We start from the raw sequence: 18,005 nt of genomic DNA, 5'->3' as shown, positions 1-18,005 counted from the left end.
CGTTTAAGAAACAAGTTTCTACGACTTTTTTGAGCCGAGTTATAGACATTTGAAGATTTGGCATGAAGAGACGCAGACAGTCAGTCACTCTCGTTTCTCTGCGCCTCTCAAAAATTTCAAATCGCTATAACTCGGCTCAAAATTGTCATGGAAAGATGAGTTTTAGTGGATTCAGAAGCAAATTCAGGCGTTTTCTTTTGAATATATAGAGTTTCACATAATTTGACACTTACAGTTCCATTATTATCTTCTTGCATAATTCCACTACCACATTCCGGTGGTGCCGTTGTCACTGGTTCATCCGTACCTCCACACGACACTTGAGCATCTCGTTTACATACAAATGGGGCTGGTTTCGAACAATTACTATTTGTCCATTGGCCAGCATCATAGAGGACTCTATCCCGTAGTGCCATACTCCAACACATTCCTAGACTTGCGCTTTGTAGTCCAATGTTCTGATAATCATTCCAATTGGTTCCATCCAACCAGGAAGTCAAATTCGCTGAATTTGTTCTGGCTCCGATTGTTGCGAAATCCGGTGGAGTTAAGTTAAATAAGTTCTTAATGAAATTATTCTCATCTGGTGAATGAATGGATACCAGGTTCCCGCACTGCTTCTCACATTCTACCCGAGCATCATTTTCCGGGAGAGGTTGAAATTGCGGGAAATAACAGAAACCGTTGAATGGATGGTTACATGATGGTTGATTAGGAGCTTCACAGATGAAATCTAACGGTATTCCGCCATCACAATCGACACTTTGCCAATGACCGGTGTTGAGAAGATAGATACACTGGCCAGCAGCGGTATTTGGTTGACCTGGAAATGTATTATTTAATTTCATTTACTGTTTCAAATAAATCAAAACAAATTTTGAGGATTTACTTAATTTTGATTACTTCGAAGGTTTTGGAAAATTTTCGAAAATTTAAAAATATTTATTTGGAAAAAAATATTTATTTAGAAAATTTTGAAAAACCTTTTGAGAAACCATTTCTAAGTTTAAAATCCTCAAAACATGTTCAAGAATTACGTTCAAGAACCAACTCGCTACTACGTCGTTGAGTCGAGTTATGTCCATTTTAAGATTTCACATGAAGAGACGCAGACAGCCAGACACCCTCGTTTCTCTGCGTCTCTCAAAAATATTTCAAATCGTTATAACTCGATTTAAAATTGTCGTAGAAAGATGATTTTTGGTTTGTTTAGTGGCGAATTTTTGGCGTTTTCTTGCGAATATAAAACAATCCACTACTCAAATTTTTTTGAAGCAATAATTAAAATAACTGTTTCAAATATAATACTTTTAAAAATGGAAAAATTGGCTTTTCAATTCTTCAATTCTGCACATTTCCGTTCTAGGACCATCTTTCTACGACAATCTTGAGCCGAGTTATAGCGATTTGAAATTTTTGAGAGGCGCAGAGAAACGAGAGTGACTGACTGTCTGCGTCTCTTCATTCAAAATCTTGAAATGGCCATAACACGGTATCATCAAGAATCAAGTTTTTACGACGTCGTTGAGGCGAGTTATGTTCATTTGTAGACTTCACATGAAGAGACGCAGGCAGTGAGAGACTCCCGTTTCTTTGCGTCTCTCAAAAACTTAAAATCGTTATAACTCGGCTTAAAATTGTCGTAAAAAGATGGTTTCTGGTGGGTTTAGCAGGAAATTTGTGTCGTTTCTAATAAAACCAAAAAAACTTTGGTTCAAAACTATCGAGAAACTATAATTTTGTATGCAAAGAAATACAGAAACTAAGTTTCATCGAACTCTTTGTATAGATTCGGAATACTTATTGTTTCAAATAAATTGCTTTTAGAACTCGGAAAAATTGAATCTATTGGAAATTGATAGAATCGTTCAATAAATTTGAGACATTCCTGTCGAAAAACCAAGTTTCTACGAGGTCTTTGGGCCAAGTTATAGCCATTTGAAGATTTCGCATAAAGAGACGCAGACAGTCAGAAACTCTTGTTTCTCTACGTCTCTCGAAAACTTCAAATCGCCATAACTCGGGTCAAAATTGTCTTAGGAAGATGGTATTTGGTAGGTCCATTGACAAATTGTCTGCGTTTTTTTTTTTTGTGAATATTTGAAAGGCTTCAAAATATTTCAATGGCTTCTTGTACCTTAGACTTCTTTTACCTTTCTTGTACCTTCTTGTATCTTGTACCGTACCTTCGTGTACCTGCAAAATGAAACTCACCGGACGAAAACCCATTGTACCCCTGAGCCGTGCCACTTTGATCATCCCAAAGGCAAGACGACGGATCCCTTGAAACTGTGCATTTCAAACCAATCCAAACTGGTCGAGCAGCCATACCAGCTAACTCATTGTTATCATCCGGATTATGAATCGAAATCAAATGTCCACCGTATCTGTTACAGTAAGCACTGGCGCTGGAATGCACCTCCTGATCCGTGACCAACATGATGCATTTTCCATTCGAAGGCGAGAATCCGGGTGGGCATATAGCATGAATCAATCCGAAGACGAAGAAAAACAAAAGGAAGTGGAGCTTCATTTTTCTCTGGAAAATTTAGTGATAGGGGAGGTTTAAGTACTGATATTTAAGAACTGATACCTCCCACACACACACATATACGAAGATTATTTGTCATTTCTTTATCAGTATTGCAATGTTAGTGAAAAAAAGATCAAAAAATTGAAACAAGAATTGCTTCAAACCAAATTTCCGGTTTTCATATGTGTTACTGTGACCAGACTACTGTAGGAGCATATACAGAAATCCAGAGGTCAGAAAACGAAGTTACAGTAATCAAGGGAGATGTGGAATCATTGAAACTTATTTTACATTTTTAGAGTACAAATTTTGAAACAGTGATTTTTTTTACATTTTTGGGAAAAAAAAGTATTATACACCCTGTATTAGAAGGGCCCCTTTAACAGAAGGACCGGCCCTTCTAATACAAGGATTACGGTATTTGAATTTTTGAATTTTTCCATTGACCTACCGTATGCCAATCATTCGGATTGGTTTGGAGAATCGGGAATCAGAAAGAATTTCTGGATGGGATTGGATTTAATGAATGCGATGAGCAATAATGGGAAATCGTACAATCTTCAAATTGATTTGTGTTGTGGAACACAGTTGAGAGCCAAACAGATTTTTCATGGATTTACGGTGGGTTTTCGTGTTGGCGCGTTTTCAGTGACTCGGCGCATTTTTGGTGATTACTGTTGGTAATCCAGAGGTGAGGAAATTAAATTATTTACTGTAGAAAATATAGAGACTGAATCATTGAAATTTATTTCACATTCCTGGAATTCCAATCTTGAAACAGTAATTTTCAAAAAGATTTTTGAAGTTTTTCTTAAATTGTTTTATCTCTGTTACAGTAAATTCAATCAATGAACAGACTACTGTAGGAGCATGTACAGTAATCCAGTGTGGACGACATAGAAATGCGAGATTTTAGTCTTTCTTTGCGAAATTTGAAAAAAATTTGAAACGGCAATTTTCTAAAAAATTGTTTCTTGAGAAATTGTTATCTTTTCGAATTCCCGAATATTTTTTTTCCAGAAATTACTGTTTCAAACTTTCTTCAAATTTCAAGGTTCTCGAAATCTGATAATTCGTATGCAATTTTCAATTTGTAAGACTTTTGCAATTTAGATTTTTTTTGAATACTCGGATTACAGGATTTTCGAATTTTTGAAAACAATTTGGTTTAAACTAAACTTAACCTATATTGCTTGTTTTTTGTTATATCTATCCAGCAAAATTAGATACAGTACCCTTATTAAATCACTTTTTTTTTAATTTTTCGTTGGAAAATGGTCAATTTTGATGTCCTACAAAAGTACAGTAGAATTTTTCAACCTGTCTGAAAATTCTAGAGATTACTAATCAAAACTAGAGCTTCACTTTTGTAGTTGACAACTTTTTTGTGGAAATCCACTGAATGAAAACGTGCAAGTACAAGGAATACGAAAGTGTTCAAGTTTTTTGAAACAGTAAAAATTCTAGATTTTTTTTTAATCCGAAAAAAACTTTCCTACAGAAGGGGCCCAGAATTTTTTGATGTATCTGAAAATTTCAGATTATACTAAACAAAACTAGAGCGTGATTTTTGTAGTTGACAACTTTTTTCCTAATAATCCACCCTCCTGATGATATACATGACCAGCAAGGAGGTGCGCCTTCGGCGAGATTCCATCTAGTTTTTTACTGGTTCGAAGCTTCGCTCTTCTCTTTTTCTTGAAGCGTCACGTAAATCTATATTTATTCTTCAATTTTCTCCAAAGTTAACAGACTGACATCGGGACGGACGGACACATATATAAGGAAGATATGCCAAGACCACCACGAAAATTAGAGTGGCCCCGCTTTAAAAACGCATGTCTCATTTGGACAACTTTGTATTAAAAAGTTGTCAATTACAAAATTAAAGATGTATTTTTGTTTAGTATACTCTGAAATTTTCAGAAAAATTGAGCAATTTGGGGCCACTTTTTCAGGGTTTCAAATCAATAAGCTTTTTTTGAAACATGGACTTCGGACAAAATTTTTGGAATTTTTTTCGGTTTCAAGAAAACGGCAGACCTGTTTTTGACAGCCTTTGTCAAAAATGATATTTTCCGATTTTTTTTTTCAGATTTTTGGCATTTTTCCTATCGTTTTTGTCTATTAGATTTGGATAGTTCTTTACCTTTTTTTTTTTGAAGCGGCACAATTGCTGTTTTGTCATATCTTTCAGATTATAGGCTTTACTCCAAATTATCAAATTTCGAAATTTCCTTTTTTGAGATTACTGTTTCAAACTTTTCTCGAATTCGAAGGTTTTCAGAATCAAATAGTTTGTAATAGAATCTTCTTGCAGCTTTCTATGAGCTTGGATTTAAATTATCGTAATCCCTCTAATAGAAACTTTTTATTATGACCTTGAAATTTGAGCCAATTTATCTCGGTTCCTGTGAAAGATATCAAAAAGCGGTCAACTGATAAAATATCTGTGATTTTATGACAAATATTTTATCAGTTGACAACTTTCTGATATCTTTCATAGAAAATGAGATATATGAGCTCAAAGGTTGGGGACAGTGTTTTGAATTTTGAAAAAAAACAAGCTTACCCAACATTTGAATAACTTTCTGTGGATGCTTGGTCCTTGACTGGAGTGACATGATCCATTTTTAGTAGGGGTTTTGTTCTGAAAAGTGTTATTATTTTAGAATTGAAGATTCGGGTTGAGAAGGTAAACGATTCTAGAAAAGAAATATAAGGGCAACAATCTAACGAACGATCTTCTGCAATCAGTTTATCATAAAATTTGGAAAAAAAATCTATATAATATCGTCAATTCGTCATAGCACATTCAAAAAGATGTGTGAATTAATATTACACTCTACTGTCCCTCTCAATGTCCCCTCTCTGCGGAAATTTTGGACCACAAAGATGACAAGGACGAGAAGACAAAGACGAAAGACGCGTACAATGTTCAAGGTCGAGGGTCTAAAGGAGAACAAAAAGTTTATGGTCGATAGCATGTCAGACAGCCGAGTTTCCGACAAAAATAGAGCTTCATTTTTGTAATTGATAACTTCTCTGTACAAATTCATCGAAATGAGATATACCGCTTGAAAGTGTCACAACTCTAACTAGGGAAGGTTGTGAACTTAGGTTGGAGTTTCCGGTCGAGACCTATTTCATTCGAAAGCTGAGGACACGTCCTTTCCGAATCTGTTTTTAGTTTTTGCTGCGGACCTACCAGTTTCGAGAAAAATAAGTTTTAAACTAAAAGACATTTTCGATTGTTTCAATTGTATTTAAGTGTTCACGCGATCCAAAATTCCCATTTTAATTGAAGAAATCAGTAGAAAATCCAGAGTAACCCAAATTTAAAAGACAAACTTTGCTAAAGTTGAAATTGTGAAACAGTAAAATTTTCAAAATCGCGTAACAAGGCAGTTGTATTGACTATAAAGAACTGGAATTCAAGCTATCTGTCCAGATGGTGTCAATTCAATCAGTGTGTACCAGACTACTGTAAGAGCAAATACATTAGTCCAGATGAGGGCGAGATAAAGTTGGATTCATTAAATTTAAATTTATTTTACCTTCCTAGAATACAAATTTTGAAACAGTGAAAATTAAAATTCAGTGGCTTTAGCAAAGTTTATCTTTCCAATTGTTGCTTGGTCCGTCAGTTCTGATTGTTACGGTACTTCTAGGATAAGTAGGATACAGCAGTCTAGTGACCTTTAGTGGTTTCTGGGTCGCTGGAAACCTACCCACGACCTAAATCCGCCGGCCGCGGCCGCTATTCGCACAGCCTTATCCTCCACCACGTTCTCAATTTCTCGGTCACTAATACACACACACACCCTCACCACAGGTCACCCTTTTCCCGGGAGACAGCCTGAAGACACTGAACACATACACACAAACTGTTGTTATCTACAATTCAACGTTGTCTTCTCCTTCTCTTCCCAAACGGCATTATCTGCCTGTCATTCCCCTGAACCACCCAAAAAATCTAGATAACTCGTTTCGAGCAGGTGGGGATTACCTACTTGCCAGCAGAAAATTCTGGATCGAATGGATGGTCCGTCGGTCCTTGTTAAAGAGGACCGACAGACCCTAATTGTTCTCCCAAATCGTTTACCTCCATACACCAGCCTCTGCCAGTACCAGCCGAAATATTATTGATTAGACATAACTTTTAACTATTTTTAGTTGAAAATCGTTAACTTTGAAATCCCATGAACGTAGTCTAGAATTGTTCGATTTGTCTGAAAATTTCAGAGGTTACTAATCAAAAATAGAGGTTATTTTTTTGTAGTTGACAAGTTTTTTGTGCAAATCCATCCAAATGAGATATTCTGCTTGAAATCAACCAAGTACCAGAAACACTGAATTTACTAAGGAAGGTTGTGAACTTAGGTTGGAGTTTCGGGTCGAGACCTATGTCATTCGAAAGCTGAGAACACGCCCTTTCCGAATCTGTTTTCCGTTTTTGCTGCGGACCTACCAGTTTCGAGAAAAATAAGTTTTAAATTTGGGTTACTCTGGATTTTCTACTGATTTCTTCAATTAAAATGGGAATTTTGGATCGCGTGAACACTTAAATACAATTGAAACAATCGAAAATGTCTTTTAGTTTAAAACTTATTTTTCTCGAAACTGGTAGGTCCGCAGCAAAAACTAAAAACAGATTCGGAAAGGACGTGTCCTCAGCTTTCGAATGAAATAGGTCTCGACCGGAAACTCCAACCTAAGTTCACAACCTTCCCTAGTTAGAGTTGTGACACTTTCAAGCGGTATATCTCATTTCGATGAATTTGTACAGAGAAGTTATCAATTACAAAAATGAAGCTCTATTTTTGTCGGAAACTCGGCTGTCTGACATGCTATCGACCATAAACTTTTTGTTCTCCTTTAGACCCTCGACCTTGAACATTGTACGCGTCTTTCGTCTTTGTCTTCTCGTCCTTGTCATCTTTGTGGTCCAAAATTTCCGCAGAGAGGGGACATTGAGAGGGACCGTAGAGTGTAGTATTGATTCACACATCTTTTTGAATGTGCTATGACGATTTGACGATATTATTTAGATTTTTTTTTCCAAGTTTTATGATAAACTGGGTGCAGAAGATCGTTCGTTAGATTGTTGCCCTTATATTTCTTTTCTAGAATCGTTTACCTTCTCAACCCGAATCTTCAATTCTAAAATAATAACACTTTTCAGAACAAAAACCCTACTAAAAATGGATCATGTCACTCCAGTCAAGGACCAAGCATCCACAGAAAGTTATTCAAATGTTGGGTAAGCTTGTTTTTTTTCAAAATTCAAAACACTGTCCCCAACCTATGAGCTCATATATCTCATTTTCTATGAAAGATATCAGAAAGATGTCAACTGATAAAATATTTGTCATAAAATCACAGATATTTTATCAGTTGACCGCTTTTTGATATCTTTCACAGGAACCGAGATAAATTGGCTCAAATTTCAAGGTCATAATAAAGAATTTCTATTAAAGGGATTACGATAATTTAAATCCAAGCTCATAGAAAGCTGCAAGAAGATTCTATTACAAACTATTTGATTCTGAAAACCTTCAAATTCGAGAAAAGTTTGAAACAGTAATCTCAAAAAAGGAAATTTGATAATTTGGAGTGAAGCCTATAATCTGAAAGATATGAAAATACAGCAATTGTGCCGCTTCAAAATTTGTTGGAATTTGGTAAAGAATCATCCAAATCTAACTACAAAAGTGAAGCTCTAGTTTTGATTAGTAATCTCTAGAATTTTCAGACAGGTTGAAAAATTCTACTGTACTTTTGTAGGACATCAAAATTGACCATTTTCCAACGAAAAATTAAAAAAAAAGTGATTTAATAAGGGTACTGTATCTAATTTTGCTGGATAGATATAACAAAAAACAAGCAATATAGGTTAAGTTTAGTTTAAACCAAATTGTTTTCAAAAATTCGAAAATCCTGTAATCCGAGTATTCAAAAAAAATCTAAATTGCAAAAGTCTTACAAATTGAAAATTGCATACGAATTATCAGATTTCGAGAACCTTGAAATTTGAAGAAAGTTTGAAACAGTTATTTCTGGAAAAAAAATTCGGGAATTCGAAAAGATAACAATTTCTCAAGAAACAATTTTTTTGGAAAATTGCCGTTTCAAATTTTTTTTAAATTTCGCAAAGAAAAACTAAAATTTCAATGCAGGCAGCCTGAAATACATTAAAAATATAAAGACAAGGTCATGACCTAGAAAATAGAAGCCCGAAAAAATTCAAGTTTTCAAATTTTCAGGACCAGCCAACAACGACGAACTCGAATCGCATTTGCGATTCTGACACGGAGCAGCAAAACCGAACTGCAAGGTTCCAAACGTTTCGCAGTAATTCATCGAGAATTCAAATCCGAAATTCCAAATGGTCCAGGAAAAGAGGCAAATGAGAAGGGCACATGGGTATGCCCTTTTGAGTATCCGGGTATTCCAAAAAACAAGTTTTTCTCAAAAATAGAAGCCCCAGAGGATTTTGATTGGAAGGTCCAAAATGTGTTTAAAGTGAGTTTTTATTCTAGATTGGTAGCTAGAAGCTTGAAAGCTAGAAAGCTAGACGCGTCTCTTCAAGGGCGCATAACTTGGCTCAAAATTAAGCTAGACAATTTTGTAAAACTGGAAAATGTAGGAAATATAATCGGAATCATTTTTGTAATTGACAAAAACTTTTCAGCTATCCTAGTTTTTGAGATGTGTGGCTTTCAAGTTACAAAGTGCCGAGGTGCGCAGACTGTCTGCGTATCTATCTCAAGAACCATTAGAGTTATTGCAAAATGGCAAATTAAAGAATTATTGAATACAACATTGCCGGCATTTTCCAATTTTCAAAATCCGTCTAGCTCGATTTTGAGCCGAGTTACAGCTATTTGAATATTGGTCACACGAAGCTAGAAGCTAGAGAGCTAGAAAGTCAGAAGAATCCTAAAGCCAAGAATCCTGAACCACGCAATTCATACAACTAGCATTTGAAGCCCAGAATCCAAAGCCCAGAATCTGAAGGCTAGAATAAGAAGCCTAGAATCTTGGAACCCCAAAACGGTAAAATCAACGATTCCAAATTTCCAGATCAAAGGCGAGACTTCACCAGCTACAACCTACGAGGGATCGGATGTCTTATGGTATGAGGACGACGACTTTGCCGCAGCGAATCCAGATGCCATGAAACTCCTAGAAACTCGCCATCGATTCCTAGAGGCTCTCCAGAAGACCACGAAAGACCCAGAAGTCCTTAAATGCATTGATAGGGATCAATACCTCACAAAAGAACTCTTCAACAACCAACAACATTTGTATTGGCACTATGAAGACGTTTCTTATTACCATAACAAGATTCATGTGGATTACGGTATTGCTGGATTCTCCTACATGTGTCTTCGAGAGGAAATGGTGGCGCCTCCTAACTTCCAGTATATCCCTTATCACGTTGTTAAGGAGTCGGCTTATAAGAGGTGCTTAGCTTCAAAGGGTAGCAAGAAATACTTGGAGTTGGAGGCGGAGGTAGCTGGAAATAAGAGTTTGTGGAGCTCAAAAAGGACGCCGACAGCTTGTGAGAAGCCGGAGAAGTGCAAGTGTAATAGAATTGTGAGTTTTTTTTTGTTCAAAATTGGAGACCGTGCTATACCAAACTTGTGCATTTGTGCCCTAACTTGGCTTTAAAATTTTTTTAATTACTTTTATTATTAGCAAAAATTTTTTTTTGCCAAAAATCAATAGTTCGAAAGCTCAAAAAAAGACAAATTGCAATCCATAAAACCCCAGTATCACAATTTTCAAAATCCGAAACATTTTAAATTTTTTATGAAACCGTAATTTTTGGAAAATTCTGAAATTTGTAAAATTCCAAAAAAAAGTTAAAGTAACTCAAAGAAAAAATCATAAAAATACGAAAATTCTGAAATTCAAGAATCTGAAATTCGAAAATTCAAAAATTCGGAAATTCAGAAATTCAGAAATTCAAGATATTCAAGAAATTCTGAAATTCTAATATTCTAAAATTCAATTTTCCATTTTTCAAGTTTTTATTTTCCAGTTTCAACTGCTCTACAAAGACACCGAGGACAGTCTAGAAGACCCTCGGGACCGAGAACTCCCCCGCAAACTGCTCCAGCCCAATAAAGCCGGATTTTTGGACCTGGAACACTTCAACTATATCAGCAATCAAAAGATCATTGTTGAATGCTCAAATGCATGTGGTTGTAGTGAGGAATGTCCCAGAAGACGGCTTCAGCAGGGCCAGAAGAAGCGTCTTGTAGTTTTCTATGAAAACGAAATTATTGGGTTTGGGCTCAGAGCAGCGGAGCCAATAAAAGCGGGAGAGTACGTTACGGAGTATGTGGGTACTGTATTGGCACCACGGAATAATAATAGGAATCCATCGTACGATTTGGGAATCGAGATAGTGGTGGAGGGATTGGTGATCGATTCCAGGAAGTGCGGGTGAGCAATTTTTGGGGTTTTGGTTTTCAAAAGTTTGAAGATTTTAAGCTTAAGAAGCTCCTAGCTTTCTAGCTTTAGCTTCCAGACAGTTGGAGTGTCTCGCTTCTTGGCGCACGTAACTTTAAAGGCACATATCTCAAAAACTAGCAAAGCTAGAAAGTTTTTGTCAATTACAAAAATGATTTTGATTGAATTTCCTACATTTTTCATTTTTCAAAATTTGTCTAGCTCAATTTTAAACCAAGTTATGCGCCTTTGAGTTTTGGAAGAGGCGAAAATAGCTAGCATTTCCTTTAAAGGTGGGGGGACATGAAACAAATAATGTTCTCGAAATTCCGTTCAAAGATGCCCCTCGAGGAGTTGAACTTGTGAGGGCGAAGAAAAGTGTGCGGCGCTGCTACCGACTGAGCCACGCGGGTAAAGAGAAAGAGCACACCCGATTGCATACATAAAGGCGAGGACGACAGCTGTACGCAGAGTGACATTTAGCGTTGTACACCGTGACGGTAGAATGCATACTCTAGCTACAAAAAAACTACGAAAAATCTCCTGTCCCCCCACCTTTAAAGGCGCATAACTTGTAGAAAATGTAGAAAATTCGATCATAATCATTTTTCTAAAACAAAAACTTCCTAGCTATCTAGTTTTTGAAATATGAGCCTTTAAAGTTACAGAGCGAGACACTCTAACTGTCTGCATCTCTATAACCTTTTTTTCAGAAACCTTGCTCGATTTGTGGCCCATGCCTGTGAACCCAATGCCGCCTTCATTGAGACCCACTCCAGAATCTTCGAAACGGACCCCCTGATCCCTAGAGTCAGCTTATACGCTCTACGGGACATTGCCATTGGAGAAGCCGTCACAATTTGCTATTATAGCCGAGATAAGCTATCTTCTGGAAAGGGAATCAAATGTGCATGTCGACCAAACTGTCCCAATCATTTGCCCAAAAATTAGGATTTTATTAATTTTAATTTTTTTTGATCTCCGAAAATAAATTATTATTTTTTCAATCTTTTTTTTTCGTTAAATTTCTAGACATCCTAATTTAATATGTGATCTTCTGGTAGATCAAAGTGATCTATTGACTTTTTTAAAAATCAAAATGACCCGAAAAATCTGATTTTCCATTTTTTCAACTTTTTTGATTTTCCACTAAAAATCCATTTTCCCAAAAATGGCAAATTTTCAGGTAATAAACTATGCCTACTAATCAACCCAAATGTGCAAGAACCAAGCAGGCCACGCCATCTTTTGTCCCTGGTACAGTATCTTCTACAGTAACCATTAATTTGTTGATCTTTAGGATGCACGCGGTGCCAAAAATTTCATATGTCTTTGACGTGCACAGAGGATTCTCGTATGGAAAATGGGCTAAAAATTAACAAAGGTATATATTTTTTATTTTTTAACTGAAAAATTGAGGAAAATTGACTGAAAACTATAAAAAATAATGTATTTTTATGTACTTCTGGGATTTTTCACGATTTTCTACGACTATTTTCCTTTTTCAAGCGAAAAATCGATGAAAAAAGTTGTTTTTTTTTCAACTACAGTAATCTTTAAAGGTGGAGTACGGTGAAAAATTTTATTGCTTTATTTTGTGTAGAATTCAATGTAGATTCACATAAAAATAAAGAAAAAATTCACAAAAAATTCCTAAAATGAGAAAACCGCATCGAAAAACGGTTGTTTTTCCACTGAAAGCCCTTAGGGACGAGCTTTGTTTTTCTAGGCCACCGACGAACAAAAGCGCGCGAAAAATTCGCACTCGAATTTTTCAAAATTTTTTTCTTAGTTTTCGGTGTTCCTTCCGATTTTTTCAGCTTTTTCGAAGTAGTTCTGGTAAAAATTGATAAAATTTGTTTCTTTTCAGATTGAATTCTCTGTTTCTTCACAAATTCTGTTAAAATTCGTCGCAAAATCGTAAATTTTCATCGATAACCGATTTTTAGACAACAAAATTCAATAACACAGGTAAAATGCGAACGGATCCGTTTCGGTGTCCACTAGGTTTTCTATCCGTAACGGGTCCGTTACGGGCAGTTTCGCGAATCTGAGTTCGCGAACGGATCCGTTTTTTCAACATTCGCAATCGGACAGGATACGGAGTTCGCGAACGGACCGGATACGGATGCAGCTGGAGGTCGAGAGATAGCTCCCATGCCCATTCGCGAACGGATCCGTTCCGGATGGCCGAGTTGTGAGGGACTAGCTTTCTCTTAACTCTTCCATCATATTTTTGCATCATTTATTTTCATTTTAAACCTATTTTTGCCGTTTTCTCTCACTTTTCCTGGCAAATATGTTGATTTCTGTCTATCAAAATTTTCGAAAGGCGATTCTACGATGAAAAAAGGTTTGTAACACAAAGGTAATTCTTCGAAACATAGGGTTTGTTATAGGTATCACTTAACCTCTCCGTGAGCAAAAGGAACAGAAAATATTGTTTTGATGCTCACTTTTGCAGAAAGCAAGTTGCTAGCTTAAGGTAAGTGCAAACCACATTAGTTTTCGAAATAGTGACTTTTCAAATTTTCAGCGATGGACATCTACTAAACATCTACCGACTAAAACGTTGGAAATGAGACAATTTTCAAACCCGGAAAACAAAAAATATAACTAATAGGTAAACAGTATGCTGCATTTTCGGAAAATTTCCCAATTTTTTTTTCAGATTGCTCTGGTTCCGGCTGGTCGTTCAACAAAAAAAAGGATTTTCATAGTTTCTCGAACTTTGTTGTATGTTTGATTGTTGTTTCTTATATGTTTTCTTAATAAAGTTCCGAATACTAAGTCTACAACTATCATGAAAACTCAGCAAAAATTAAGAGAAATTGAAAAAAGGAGCGGCGGGGGTTTTCAAAGAATGAGTCGGAAACGGATCCGTTACGGATTCGCGTACGGTCCGTATACGATTCCTATTTCATCCGCGCGCGAATGGCGGAGAATCCGTAACGGATTGTTCGTGAATCACCTGTCAATAATAATAATCAATTTTTTGAGAAAATGATAATTGATCAGTAAGATCTAGCACGATCCAGTACGATACGGCGCCATTTTTGTGTGGCCGGCGATTTTTGGTACTTCCAGACGTTCTCTTTGATCGACTCCATACTTCTTAAGCCCAATAATCTTTCTATCCCCTCCGAATCAATCGAGCTTCAGGTGATTCCAATGAAGCACCGTTAATTGAACTCGCATTGGAAAATTCGCATGACTGGAAAGACAAAAAGAATTTTGAGAGTTTACCACCAACTCACAAAAATGCGCTTTTGGGATGATAAATTGTTACTTACGCGTTGAAGCTTTCGACTTCTGAGGTGGTGTGATATGGAGATACTTTCTCCAAATCTTTCAAACGTTTTTCTGTGGCCACCATATCCCAGAGATTGTTAAACGCTTTCAAATGTGCCGGATTTTTCAAGTTTAAATAGTCAGATCTTTTGGTATTCGCTACACCGTGTTCACACTTATGAACGCGGTGAAATTTGAATCCATTGACTTGCTGTAAAATCGTGAAATAGTGCTTCTTATTCTTGAAATGTCTAATCTTACATGGAAATTGCTATGAATTCCTTGCATATGCATAAAGATCGACATAAATTTTTCAACTGCTAATTTTCCATCGCGCGCTGAGGATGAGAACGAATGGTACAGGTGATTGTTAAGATTTCTAATCCAGGTTTTCACTGGACTTATCTGTTTCTGATTCACCTTCTAAAATTTCAGGTATTTATTTGTGGGATATCAAAGTCCAATTTCTCACTTTCCAAATGCTTTTTTTACATTTCGAGCGAAGTGCCAACCATCGAAAAAAGTAAGAGTTTTCGGATACTGTGAGGCTAAAAGTTTGGCAACTGTTGGATCACGGTCTGTCGTGATAGATCGAATTCGGATTCTTTGGGTTCCATCAAGAAGCATAAGAGAATTTTGAAGATTTTTCAAGGTTAGGTCCAACGATTTTGGTTCCAAGCTTTTGGAGGATTCTGACAAAACAAAAATTTCGATATTTAATGCTTAAAAGCAAAAAATTGCCTGTTTTGGACGATTTTCTGAGCAGCTGTGCTTCGAGAACAAAATTAGTGTCAACATCCAAAATCGCATATCTCGAATGCTCGGCAGTGTGTCCGGGGTGATCGAACTGTGCATCACCCGCTATGTCTAGGTCTTTTTGATGGGCGATAGCGTTTTGCACTACAATTTCTCTAATTTCGTGTTTCGATTCTTTGTAGAACTGGTCTACAACTGGCCGAACGCAATTTTTCACGATGGAATAATGTGCGGTTCGTCGCATATTATCCTTGTCAGAGAAAAAAAGGTTGAGTCGAAGTGTATGCGATGTTTGTAAACAAATATCTGAAAGCGTAAACAACCGGAAACAGTTGAAACGAGTGCGACAGTAGAGTAACGTGTCGACACAAAAATCGATACGATTCGAGTCGACCAGTCGGACTATTGAAGTGATAAAAATCGTGTCGACTGACACCAGAAACGACACAGTATCGACACAGAGTCGACACAACACGACTCTGTGTCGACTCGTGTCGACACAACCTCGAGTCGACTCTGAGTCGTGTCGTGTCGACTCGTGTCGTGTCGATACGAGTCGACTCGACGCCGGTCTCTTTTCCGAGAGGACTACGCGAGGACGCGGACTCTCGTGTAGTCCTCTCGGAAAAGGGACTGTTTTCGCTGTTTATTGTTTTTTTTTTGTTTTTTTTCCGCTACAAATCGATTTTTTTCGCAAATATTGGTATTTTATGTTTTATTACTTCAAATTTTCCACATTCATTTAAATGTAATGCTGTAGAAAACTTATCTTCCTGTGTTTATCAGTTACCTATATCTGATTGAAATTTGTATTATTCTGTCACATAATGTTCTACTTACTACCTTTACTCCTGCTTCAAATCGTGATTTACTCTAAATTTTTTTACAGAATGAGTGTAAACTCTCTCCTGCCTGGGATTTTTTTGAAAAATCGAAGGAAGTCCACCTAGCCCAAACAATTCATAATTAATTTTAAAACTTTTTCGGTCAAATGTAATTCGGGTTCATTTTTCGGTTAAATTTGTATTTTATTATACTGGTGTTTTGCAATAAATCTAAATTCAACTCAATTTTTCATTTTCTTCTCGCATTTTCTAACTTTTTTCTAAATAAAACAAAAAAAAAGTTCAATATCTTAAATAAATTACTGTTCAATAGAGCGCGTTGAAACGCGACACGCGAGTCGACACGACACGAGTCGACTCGAGTCGACACAAGTCGAAACAAGTCGACTCTGTGCCGACTTGCGTCGATACGATTTTTCAGATATTTTTCACTTGTGTCGATACGACTCTGTGTCGACACGTTACTCTATGCGACAGTAACCCGGGGTGATTTTGCACTGTTAAGCCCTTAGGGACGAGCTTTGTTTTTCTAGGCCACCGACGAACAAGAGCGCGCGAAAAATTCGCACTCGAATTTTTCAAAATTTTTTTCTTAGTTTTCGGTGTTCCTTCCGATTTTTTCAGCTTTTTCGAAGTAGCTCTGGTAAAAATTGATAAGATTTGTTTCTTTTCAGATTGAATTCTCTGTTTCTTCACGAATTCTACATTTTTAGCTGTTTTTACACCATTTTAGACGATTTGCAGTCAATTTTTTGCGATTTTCAGCCATTTTTCGACTATATTTAATCATTTTAAGCCATTTTCAGCTATTTTTTTTCAAGTCTGATTTTGGGTCGTTTTTAGCTGTTTTTAGACCATTTTCAGCCAATTTTCAGCCAAAACACTTACCAATCGACGGTTTCTCCAGAATCTCCTCGAAATTCCTCGTGGATTGTGATTGAAAAAGAGCCGAGAGCACGGCGGATGAGCTCGATTGAGAGTGTGAAATGTCGAAAGTCGCTTTACACGAAGAACTTCGAAACTCCTTCCCATCCGATTCTGGTCCCTCTTCTGCTGGTGAGCACGGTGGGGAGCAGGCCGATGAGCTAGACAGATTCGAGTGTGATATCTGCAAAAAATCGATAGTTTGAAGAAAAAAAAATCAATAGTATCTGCAAAAAAAAAATCGATAATTTAGAATTTTCGAGAAAATTCTGGAAAACTTTGATGTTGCAATTTTCCAGAAAAAAAAGTCATTTTTAAAAGTCATTCACTTTTTGAGTATTTTCAAACTACAAACTACAAAAATTGACTACAAACTACACTATCTAGGGATACTGTAGTTTCGAATTTTTGCGAATTTTTATCAAACTTAAAAATGCTTGTAAAATGAACATTTTGGATTACTGTAGGATTACTGTAGATCTTTTATTCAAAGGTTGTACTGTAGAAGGGTTACTGTAGTTGGTATGGATTACTGTAGCTCGTTAAAAAAACAAGTGGAGTACTGTAGTTAGGATAGGTTTACTGTATCTAGGGGTTACTGCAGATTTATTCAAAGGATACTGTAGTTTACTGAGGTACTGTAGATTGGAGGAAGGGGATTACTGTAGATGGGTTACTGTAGTTGATGACACTACAGTAACCCTCTGAAATTCTATAGAGCATACGGTACCATCGATTTTATGGATTACTGTAGTTTGAGGATTACAGTAGGAACAATTTCGGAAAACAATAATTTTTTGATAACTACAGGGTGGCTGAAAAGTATTGAGACACTTGTTATGATGGATCTTGGCACCGTGCCAAGTCGTATTTTCGAAAAGTTTCGTATTATTTCGAAAATAGGGAGCGTATATAAGCCGACATTAGAGCCATTTCCCATCACTTTATCTCTTCACGAAGTTATGCGAGCTTCTCCTCATCGCCAAACCATTGCCAAGCTGTTCAACGACGGCATCTCCACCGGTGACATCGCTCGAAGACTTCTTCTTCCGAGAGCAACTGTCTATCGAGTTGTGCAACAATTGAAAGATCGAGGACATGTGTTGGAGCTTAAGAAAAGCGGAAGACCTCGTACTGTCAACACTCGCCGGACTCGTGGCATCATCAAGAAGAGAATCACACGAAATGATGCG

At 36.7% G+C, this 18,005-nt stretch overlaps 3 protein-coding genes across 3 annotated transcripts in view; 1 reads left to right on the top strand and 2 right to left on the bottom strand.

The window, feature by feature from the left end:
• The window catches only part of CBG03534, a gene marked incomplete at both ends in the record, with an annotated part of 7,563 nt that extends 5,030 nt beyond the window's left edge, over positions 1–2,533 (bottom strand). Inside the window, 2 exons of the mRNA XM_002638416.2 lie at positions 234–823; positions 2,215–2,533. Coding sequence (XP_002638462.2) covers positions 234–823; positions 2,215–2,533 — 909 coding nt within the window. The remainder of the gene's footprint in view (positions 1–233; positions 824–2,214) is intronic.
• Positions 2,534–7,737: 5,204 nt separating this feature from the next.
• On the top strand, positions 7,738–11,947 carry CBG03532 (the record flags this gene model as incomplete). Its single annotated transcript, XM_002638415.1, has 5 exons — positions 7,738–7,796; positions 8,800–9,058; positions 9,620–10,135; positions 10,584–10,990; positions 11,710–11,947. The coding sequence occupies 5 exons, from the start codon at positions 7,738–7,740 to the stop codon at positions 11,945–11,947; spliced, it is 1,479 nt and encodes a 492-aa protein (XP_002638461.1).
• Positions 11,948–14,143: 2,196 nt separating this feature from the next.
• CBG27312 lies at positions 14,144–14,593 on the bottom strand (the record flags this gene model as incomplete). Its single annotated transcript, XM_045238576.1, has 3 exons — positions 14,144–14,210; positions 14,290–14,498; positions 14,549–14,593. The coding sequence occupies 3 exons, from the start codon at positions 14,591–14,593 to the stop codon at positions 14,144–14,146; spliced, it is 321 nt and encodes a 106-aa protein (XP_045098215.1).
• Positions 14,594–18,005: the final 3,412 nt, after the last annotated feature.

The sequence above is a fragment of the Caenorhabditis briggsae genome, assembly GCF_000004555.2.
Source record: "Caenorhabditis briggsae complete genome, chrV, whole genome shotgun sequence".
NCBI classification, from domain to species: domain Eukaryota; kingdom Metazoa; phylum Nematoda; class Chromadorea; order Rhabditida; family Rhabditidae; genus Caenorhabditis; species Caenorhabditis briggsae.
This window is presented reverse-complemented; position numbering and strand designations above follow the sequence as displayed.